The 10,000-nt window shown below is 39.5% G+C and overlaps 1 protein-coding gene across 3 annotated transcripts in view; it reads right to left on the reverse strand.

The window, feature by feature from the left end:
- Positions 1-202: 202 nt before the first annotated feature.
- Positions 203-10,000, reverse strand: part of LOC146457280 (uncharacterized) — a 139,683-nt gene continuing 129,885 nt past the window's right edge. For 2 of the 3 annotated variants that reach the window (XM_085092025.1, XM_085092024.1), the window contains exons 2-5: positions 9,986-10,000; positions 9,266-9,302; positions 1,370-5,035; positions 203-927 (exon numbers count right to left, since the gene is read on the reverse strand). The exon at positions 9,986-10,000 is cut by the window's right edge and continues 69 nt beyond it. In XM_085092025.1, the coding sequence (XP_084948151.1) occupies positions 890-927; positions 1,370-4,976 (3,645 nt within the window). In that variant the 5' untranslated portion in view covers positions 4,977-5,035; positions 9,266-9,302; positions 9,986-10,000 and the 3' untranslated portion in view covers positions 203-889. Of the gene's footprint in view, positions 928-1,369; positions 5,036-9,265; positions 9,303-9,790; positions 9,873-9,985 lie in introns of all 3 variants that reach the window. The other variant, XM_085092026.1, reaches the window with a different exon arrangement.

Genomic DNA, 10,000 nt, shown 5'->3' on the forward strand with positions numbered 1-10,000 from the left:
CCGCGTCACCAAAAACTATGTCAATGGAAATACGAGTTTCTTCGTGAAACGACACAGTTGAACTGATTTGAAGGCGCATTATTTTGAGACAAATTCCGTTTTTGTTTTTTTTTTAACGCAGTCGAGAAATAACAGAATACACAGATTATCAGTCCACAAAAAAACACGTTTGTGCCTATTCCGATTTTATCGACTAAAAACCTTCCTAAAAGAACACGAGTCCTCCGATTTCAATAAACCTGAAAGCTTTCTCAAAAGAACGCATTTTCTATTCTGGGCAAACCGTATTCCCTTCACTCTGGTATCAGGGGCAGAATCAATGGAATAAATTAAAATTCTGTTTATGCCGAAAACGAAATAGGTCCCAGAAGATAATGAATATCGTCCACTTCGTTTATTCCTATTCCGGAATAGTCCCAAAAGAATGCGACCTTTAAAAATGAGGAACGAGGCAGCCATGTCTTGTTTCCATGACGACATGAAATAAATTTTTGTTCTTGTTGTTTTTGTTTGGATTCATAAAAGCTATTTTCCATCACAGAAAATATATACAAAAAACATCAATGTGCATCATCTATTTTAAATAATCAATTTGTCTTGGTTATTCTATACTGCGAAAGTAATGGCTTCAAACTATATACACAGTAATAGCTTCAAAACATATATACAGAAATAAGCAATGATGTGTCCTTCACTGAGCGAATTGCAAGGAAAAGGCCAATTTTCAGTGCAATCGGATTTAAATTGTTTCCTTGTTAATTTCTTAATTAAGGCAACTATAGACCTTTGGTTTTTAAGATCTTTTGGATCCAACATGATGACACTGTATCGCAGAAGTCATGAAAGTTAAAGGAAACCAAATGGATATTATCATACGTCAGGGTCGGCTTCACTGAGCAGCTCCTTCTTGGCTTGAAGACGCTTCTTCTGCCAAACAAAAGAAAATAAAACAAAATAATTTAATCTGTGAGAGCATCGTTATGAGTCTTTCGTGGTGAGGAGTGCGTGACGTAACGTGACGTGCATGTCGACATTCCGCCTATCGACAAATAACTAAAGCATTAGTCTATTCCAGACATTCATGTTTTGAAAACCGAAAGAAAAGATAGCGCACGATTGAAAAATTAGTTTGTGACTTCACCCAGGCCTATAAAATCTCACAAAATTTTCTGCCATTTCGCCAATTCGGGTCCTAAGCCTTAACGGGTTGAACAGCTTAACCGAATCTGAAACGAATGGAATCAACACACAACAAATTTCACCATAACATAACTTTCAGACAGATTTGAAGACCCTCAGACCCCGACTGTCCTTAATTATTTACAAATAAAATTACTTTTGTCTAAAGTCAAACGCAAACTAGACTCACCATTCTCTCCATTTCTGTTCCCAATTTCAAGAGTGACGTCATCACCAATCAGCACAAATGGAGCCCAGTAATTCACGGCACCGAACTCCTGTGACTCCCGAAGTGATGTCATAGCCTGGTGAAGAGCCACACTGGCGCGTTTCCCATCTGCCAGGTGTTGGTAGAAATTTCTCATGAACATCAGGGTTGCCTCGTCGGCAATCGCCCAGAGTGACACTAGCACAGACCGAGCACCAGCACACAAGAAAGCACGTGCTATGCCGACCACACCCTCAGACTTGACCTCTCCCCGGCCACTGTGACAGCAACTAAGCACAACAAGCCTTGCACGCAGACGAACGGCTTGCACGTCTGACATTGTTAAGATGAAATCTTGCTTTTTAAGGATCTTCGATGTCCTGTCAGACTTTGGTGTCAAAACAATTTCTCCGGTTCGTGCACATCCATGTGCGGCAATGTGCACCAAGGCAACTGACTTAAGCCTTTTAAGCACTTCATCTTTTGTTGCATCACTCCCTATCAGAGGTGTGGTGTTTAGAAGTTTTCCAATCATCTTTACTTCCTCTCTGGCATATTCTAGCTGCTTCAATATGGGCTCACCAGATTGGTTAGTATACGTAACGCTAACTTCCTTTAAACATGGGTCTCCCACGATCAGCGCCCCAGTCTTAAAGTGGAAGTCCTCAGGTGCACCTGTAATCAGTTTCAACGCGGTCAGCGAGGGAACAGTGCGAATCCTAACTGACTCACTCAATGCAGAATAAGGAAACAAGCAAAATGGACCATCCGGAACAATTATCAACTGGTCACCACGGAGCAAGTCTGCAATGGGGCCAATAATAACATCGTACAGTCCGCGCAAATGATTGACAGCAGTGGGGGTTGAGGACTCTTGTGTTTCTTCTGCATCTCCTCTTTTGGGTCGTGACTCATCACTTAGCTCATCCATTGAGCGATTCTCGCATATGACACGACCACAAACACCAATCTCTTCCAAGGTTGTTTTCAGTAAGAGGGAGGGGTCAAGTACAGGTTCAAGTTTGGTTTGTTCAAAATGAAGGTCTCTGCTCTTCCCCAGTACCCAGAAATTGATCGTACCATATGCTTCATCAAGTGCTACAAACACTGTTTGTGTTGGTAAATCGTTTAACATATAGGAAATCGTTTCCTTTGGTTCAACTGAAATGGACGGTTGTGAGTCAACCCCATACTGTGTCTTCAGTACATCTGTCAAAGCCTGTGCTCGTCCTTTCTCAGCAGCACATAAAGCCTCCTCGGCCTCTCCTTTCTTTAAAAGAGTTCTCCACAGACCAGTGTACGGAAACGAGTTGAGATCACGAAAGCCTATTTTCCACGCCTCTTCTGACTGAAGAAGAGCTCTTGTGCTTTCTAGGATCTCTATGCTTGATCGATAACAATCAATAGCCTCAGAAAAAGAAGCTGATGATTCATAATCAGAACCTAGCACAGCGTATGCTCTTCCCTCCAGAAGCCTTTCGCCTGACTCTTTGCTTATAGTAAGAGATAGTTTGTGGCACGCTATGGCTTGTTTAATATTTCTCATAAGGACAAAACAGTCGCCAAGATTTAAACATGCAGATGCCTCTTCTCGCTTGTCCCTAAGTTTTCTAGCACCGCTAAGTTGTTGTTTATAGTACTCCATACATTTTTCCTCATCACCCAGATAGAGGTAAACATGGCCAAGACTGCTGTAGGCTTGGACTTCCGCTCTCTTGTTTCCTACTTCTTTAGCAATATTGAGTCCTTCCATGAAGTATTCCGTGGCTTCTTTTAAATTTTTCTCTTTCTTACAGGATACGCCCAGAGTGAGACACCTCTTTTCCTCGCTAGCCTTGTTTCCCACTTCTTCAGCAAACTTGACATGTTGTTTACGGTAATCTTCAGCTTGTTTAAAATCACCAAGTCCTTCATAAAATGTGCTTAGATCTTGATAAGTATTTTCCTCTGAAGCTGTGTCACCCAGTTCTTTGGCAGCACTGAGACGTTGAGTGTGGTAATCTATGGCTTGTTTGAAATTACCCATACTGAAAAAAACACGGCCTAGTTGTTCACAAGCACATCTCTCGCTTTCCCTGTCCCCTCTTTCTTCAGCAATAGTAAGATGCAGTTTGTAAAACTTTATGGATTGTTCAAAATTGCATAGACCCTCATAAGCTCGGCCGAGATTGCAACAGCCCTTTCCTTCTGCAGTTCTGTCGCCCTGTTCCTTGGCAATGCTGAGAAGTTTAGTGTGGTACTCTATGGCTTCTTTAAAATTACCCAGACCCAGATAAACATCGCCCAAGTGTCTACATGCACATCTCTCGCCATCCTTGTCCTCTACTTCTTTCGCAATAGTGCGATGTAGTTTGTAGAACTTTATGGCTTGTTCAAACTTTCTAAGTGCCTCATAAGCGCTGCCGATGCCGCAACAGGCTTTATCCTCTGCAGATCTGTCCCCCATTTCCTTTGCAATGCTACGATATTTAGTAAAGTGCTCTATGGTTTGCTGAAAATCACCCAGACTGTTATAAGCACGGCCCAAAAGCCAATGGGTTTCCCTCACTAAAACTTTATCACTCATTTCTTCTGCAATACTAAGCGTTTGCGTACCATACTCTATGGCCTTTTTAAAATCACCTCGTTGGAAATAAACAACGCCCAGTTGTACACATGCACATCTCTTGCCATCCCTGTCCCCACCTTCTTCAGCAAGAGTAAGATACAGTTTGTAGTACTCTGTGGCTTTTTCAAAATTACATAGGCCCTCATAAGCTCGGCCGAGTTTGCAGCAGGCTTCTCCCTCTGCAGTTCGGTCCCCCTGTTCTTTGGCAATGCTGAGAAGTTTTGTGTGGTACTCTATGACTTGTTGAAAATTACCTAGACTGAAATAAACATCGCCCAGTTGCCTACAAGCACATCTCTCACCATCCCTGTCCTTTACTTCTTCAGCAATAGTAAGATGCAGTTTGTAGTACTCTGTGGCTTGTTCAAAATTACATAGACCCTCATAAGCTTTGCCGAGGCTGCAACAGGCTTTTCCCTCTGCAGTTCTGATCCCCAGTTCTTTGGCAATGCTGAGACGTTTAGTGTGGTACTCTATGGCTTGTTTAAAATTACCCAGACTGAAATAAGCATCGCCCAGTTGTCCACAAGCACATCTCTCATCTCTCCTGTCCCCTACTTCTTCAGCAATACTAAGATGCAGTTTGTAGAACTCTATGGCTTGTTCAAATTTTCGAAGTCTCTCATAAGCTCTTCCGATGCCGCAACAGGATTTTCCCTCTGCAGGTCTGTCCCCCAGTTCTTGTGCAATACTAAGATATTTAGTACTGTGCTCTATGGTTTGCTCAAAATCACCCAGACTGTAATAAGCACCGCCCAAAAGCCGATGGGCTTCTCTCTCCAAAAATTTATAACTCATTTCTTTTGCAATACTAAGCGTTTGCTTGCCATACTCTATGGCCTTTTTAAAATCACCTCGATTGTAATAAGCAATACCCAGTTTAAAAGAGGCACATCCCTCCCTCCCTCTGTCCCCCACTTCTTTAGCATCGTTAAGCTCTTGCATGTGGTTCTCTATATCTCTTGACTTTCCATCCACCATTTTTGTGTAAATGATGATCGCAGGTCTTTTCAAACGTACTTCCGTTACATTCGACGTACCTACAAGGAAAGATAGTTTAAGAAGATCGCGATTTGATGAAGGCAAATTTCCCACGGTATTTTTCTCTGACTGTGTTTTAATTATGATCCATAATAATTTTCACAAAACAACTCAGCACTTTCAACTGCAAGTAACACGGACTGATTGTAAAACGGTTTTATAAACAATACACATCTCTTTATTTGTTACAACCAAAGCAAAAATCTCAGTGGGCTCCGCGTTCTATTGTTTTCATTTCATATTAGCAATTTCAGTGTAAATAAATAGCTTAGGGATACAATCAACCTCGTTCCCATAATGTCTCCTCCTGAGAACGAGGTTGACACCTGCGCACCTGCGAAGAGCATTTAAGCAAAATACTGTGAATGCTGTCCTCTGTGTTCTTAGGTCGTTTTATTGCTATTTTAAAGGCAAATTTGTAAACGCCAACACAATCTGACTTGCTAGGAGTTTTTAGCTCAAGGTTTAATCGCGGAAACTTTTAGGGAACGAAATCTTATTCCTCGAATTTCCGAGCTGTTGTTGGCCTTTCGAAAATACAAGCTGAACAGTCATTCCACAATTAAAACGACGTATTTGCCCCTCCGAAAACGAAAGGCGTAGTTTTTCACTATGTTTCGGAAGTTTGAGATAACTTTTCCGCAATGAACACGCTAGCTTTTCATCACACTGATTTTACACCGAACTTCTGAAGTGGGAATGCCGCCCTCCCAACAGATATTCCACCAAAACGAACCGTCCGGTTTTCAACAAAAGAATAAGTTAATACGTCAGTAGCAGTTTAGCTGTTTGGTCTTATTCGGATAATAAATGAGAATACTTTGGACACGACATCGATGGTGACGATGTTGTACTCAGATAAGAACGAAACTTTTGAATGCAGGGTACCACACGACACACAAATAAACTGTTTCTGAATACGTTCCGTTGTTGCTCTGGCCCTGAAGAAGACTTGTTGTACTAGTTGAAATATTTTATTTTTGGCCCAAATAAATAAGCCCTTTTCCGTAGAGTCAGCCCTGCAATCAGTTTGGTTAAGTTACCCCGATAATCTGATGTGGCCTCATCTGAGTCACCCTACTCCTTATTCGTTCTGGTCTCAATAGTTTACCAGTCCGTTTGTACGCTTCCCATGTTGTTCTAATCCTTGAACGCACACAAACTTTTTAATTTTATTTTGCTCTAGTAACGCGTCCTCTCATACCTAAGCTTATCAATTACTTTCTTAAGCTGTTAACTCAACGTTAGGCACATTTAAATTCGATGCTTGAACAACGACAACAAAGCCTAGAAAAAATGGATTTGATCATAATGCATCTCGACTCTACCAATTCGCAAATTTAAAACACACGCGTGCATGAATGACTGACTGTTTAATTGCGATTCAGTGAGTGCTGTTGGATTGAGTATCCAAAACAAACATATGAGCCAAAGAAATAGGCCATTTCCGAGTAGTTTTGAACCTCGTCATGAAAGCAAGGCTGAGTGCAAAGCTTTTCATATGAAAATTAGTTTTGTAAATATTGCAAATGAAAACTAATTTTCATAATAAAAACATGCGAGAACCTCGATTCCATAATGAGAATCAAAGCGCAATAACACATTGACTCAATCATAACTCGAAACAAATACATGTGACTGGCGCCAAGCGCGCGGAAACGTATGCAAGAAATTGGTTTCAATTCTAATTAGTCGAAAAAGTAGCGCGCGTTTTCTAACCTGCAATCAGAACTAATTTTAGCAGCGCTCTCATTTACTCTTATTTAGTCGTTTGCTAAAATTCGTTTTCCTTTCGAGTTTCCCGCGTGAATATTTCACCAAACAAAACGAAAATGGAGCCGGCTTTTCGCAAGTTACGAGTTTTGCTAACCAGTCACAGAACAAAGTAAAGCAAAAACGAAGCAAACGCGAACTTACTTCAGTGGACAATAAAATAGAGTAGTTCTCAGCGATTTTCGTATTTGTGTAATTGTTTACCAAAGCGTGCGCACTTTCTCAACCAGTGAGAAGCAAAACTAAACTCAGTAGTCGCGGCATGCTTTAGGCGTTTTCCCGCGATTTACTGGTTTAGCTAGTAAGTAGTAACATGTATTCGCTGCGACTTCTGATTGGTTCGTTCCTCTGTTTACATCTATTGTGATTAGCCAGAGTAATTACTTTGATTTGGATTAACTTCACTTTTGTGAAAAACGTGCTAAAAGCATCTCTATTAAAACAAAGCCTATTATCATAGTCTTTTTGGAATGATATTTTAAATGGGCTGGCTATAAAATTGTTATAATAATTATGTGGCCGCATTTATTTCTTGACGAAAAGGTGAAAATTTTCGAATAGGAAAAATTTTGAAAAAAAAGGTAAAAATTTTGGATCGAAAGTCTTGACGAGAATCACTTTAACATTATAAAAGGTCTATGACAGCCAAAGAAAACGTAACCCAGCATAGATGGTTCCCATACAAAGGAAGACAAGATGACAAGACCTAATAACAGAACAAAAAGCTTTTGTGTAACTGCAATTATCAAGCAAAATTTGGATTTCGTGGCACAAGTCGAAAATCCAATTCTTTCATTTTCTGTAATGAGGTTATTAGTGAAAATAGCAACCTGACTTGCTTCGTTTCCATCTTTTTATAACTTCGAACATTCTACCTGTTATGCTCTGTTTTGAGACGGTTTCCGCCATAATAAATGATGTTTCTACTAATTCTACACCAAGGAACATTCGTCAGCTTTTCATTCATTCATGGATGTTCATGCACATAATACGCGTTCTTATTCCAAAACTATTTTATTTATTTAGGAATCTAGATTGCGTGTGAAACTTAAATCTTTCTCTGCGTTTGGTGCGAGATTGTGGAACTGTCTACACCCCGACTGGCGTAAGCCAACGAAAAGAGCTTTTAAAGAAAGACTTCATAAATTACTTTCAACCGTACTTGGGATTGAGGACTATTATGTTGACACCCAATCTTTAATATTGAAATTTAATGCCAATAATTATTGTACCCTATTGCTATGTGTTTCGCCAAGTGTTTCGTTTAAAATTGCATGTCTTAGTCTTATATTGTAGTGATATTGTAGCAATATTGTAGTCTTTAATTTAGCATTAATACTTAATTTTTCTTTATTACTAATTATTATACGTTATAGCTATGTGTTTCGTTTACAATTGCATGTCACAGTCTTATATTGTAAAGCCGATATTGTAGCAATATTGTAGTCTTAATTTTTGTCTCTTACTAATATCCGCCAAGATTAGCTAATGCTATTCGCGGGTTGTGTAAATTGTCTTTGTATATTTGTTGGAAATAATAATAAACTCTAACGCAAACTCAAACTCAAACTCAAACTCAGAACAGCCTTAGATTGCAGAAAAAAAAAATACGAAATCGGTTTTCAGGGGAGGTCGAAATATTTACTCAAAGTTTTTACTTCAGGCGGTTTGATATCAACAACAACAACTTTATTTAAGTCTCAATCTGAATAGCCGAGCACGAGTGCCCTACTAATTGGGAAGACTTGTTTTTACTTGTTCACTTTAATGAGAAAGGAAGGATAGAAAAACACAGGGACATCTTTCATGTAAATGAAGAAACTGGAAAAAATAATTGGAATGACTGACAGCTCTAAACGGCAGGCAACTACATACCTACAGCAGACAACCAGTCAGCGAAGAACTATCAGCTTCAGTAATATTGCCACCGCGCGAAAAGAAAGCTCCCGTAAAACTTTACTGCGGCCACAAATAGCGTTAATTGTTTGAACACCGAAATTTCTACATAAAATGAATTTAAATGCACTCACTGATCTTGATTAATTTATATCAATGTTAAATAGATTATTAAACTAAATATAAAATAAACAATCAAGTGGAACGATTTTCAAGTTTTGTCATACAACCAAAACCAAAGTAACTATTCTACCTAATCAGAACAACTGAAAACAGCGCAATGAACCAATTAGCATTCAAAGTTCACTCATGTATTCCGGAGCGAATTGCAAGCGCGGGAAAATGCGTGCAAGCAAGTGACGATTGCATTTAGTTTTTGGTCTCATTGGTTGAGAAAATGGCGCGAGTTTGGCTTTGACCAATCACAGAGCGTAGTAATGTAAACAAAAGCAAACGCGAAATTTCTGTCGACACTCATTTGAAAACCGCTACTGATAGAGTGATTAATTAATTGATTAAATCAATATAAGTCGTGTAAAATCATATCTTCTTCTACTTACATAAAAGTTGGTAAGATCCGCTGGGATATCAAACCATCTATAAGAATAAAAAACAAAGTAAGGCCCAGGAATTAAGGTATAGAAAATATCAATTAAAGTACACTGTTTAGATGGGCCAAAAGTTTTTAAGAGGCCAGCGATCGTAATGTTTGAAGCAAGCTATAAGCATATAAATGAATTTGATACCATCATTGCAGCAGATTGATCCGCACCGTACCAGTGATGGTTGGTTTTTGCGAGTTGCAGTCGCTGGAGCGAAGCGACGATTGGCGGTCACTTAACGCCATTATCTTGCACAGCAAATATTGGCGATTTTGACACAACTTGCCTACCACAGTGACGACAGTTCAAGGTAACTTGAAAATGGTTTTCAGTGACAAGAGTACAAGATGGCTTGAAAAAGGTGTTGCTAGCATACATTCTACTGTAAATACCGTTTACCGTTTACCGTGGGATTACAAACACAAGTTACAATGAACGATTTCTGTTTAAACGTATCAGGCGCAGGCATTGATCACTACTTACCATTGCAGTTCTCGTTCCAGAGTAATTCTTCGTAATATTTCCAGGCGATTGATTGAAGAGCTTCGGAGTGTTCTCTTTATGACTGTAAATAATTTAGTGCAAAGTTAGTCGCCTTACCAATAATTATTCATGGTTCATAGTTTTACCGATACACACAATGTAGGCGCTGAGGTTTTATAAGACTTTGCATTTCACCTTTGCAGTAATCCC

This window comes from Pavona decussata, unplaced genomic scaffold (genome assembly GCF_977016875.1).
Source record: "Pavona decussata unplaced genomic scaffold, jaPavDecu1.1 SCAFFOLD_244, whole genome shotgun sequence".
NCBI classification, from domain to species: domain Eukaryota; kingdom Metazoa; phylum Cnidaria; class Anthozoa; order Scleractinia; family Agariciidae; genus Pavona; species Pavona decussata.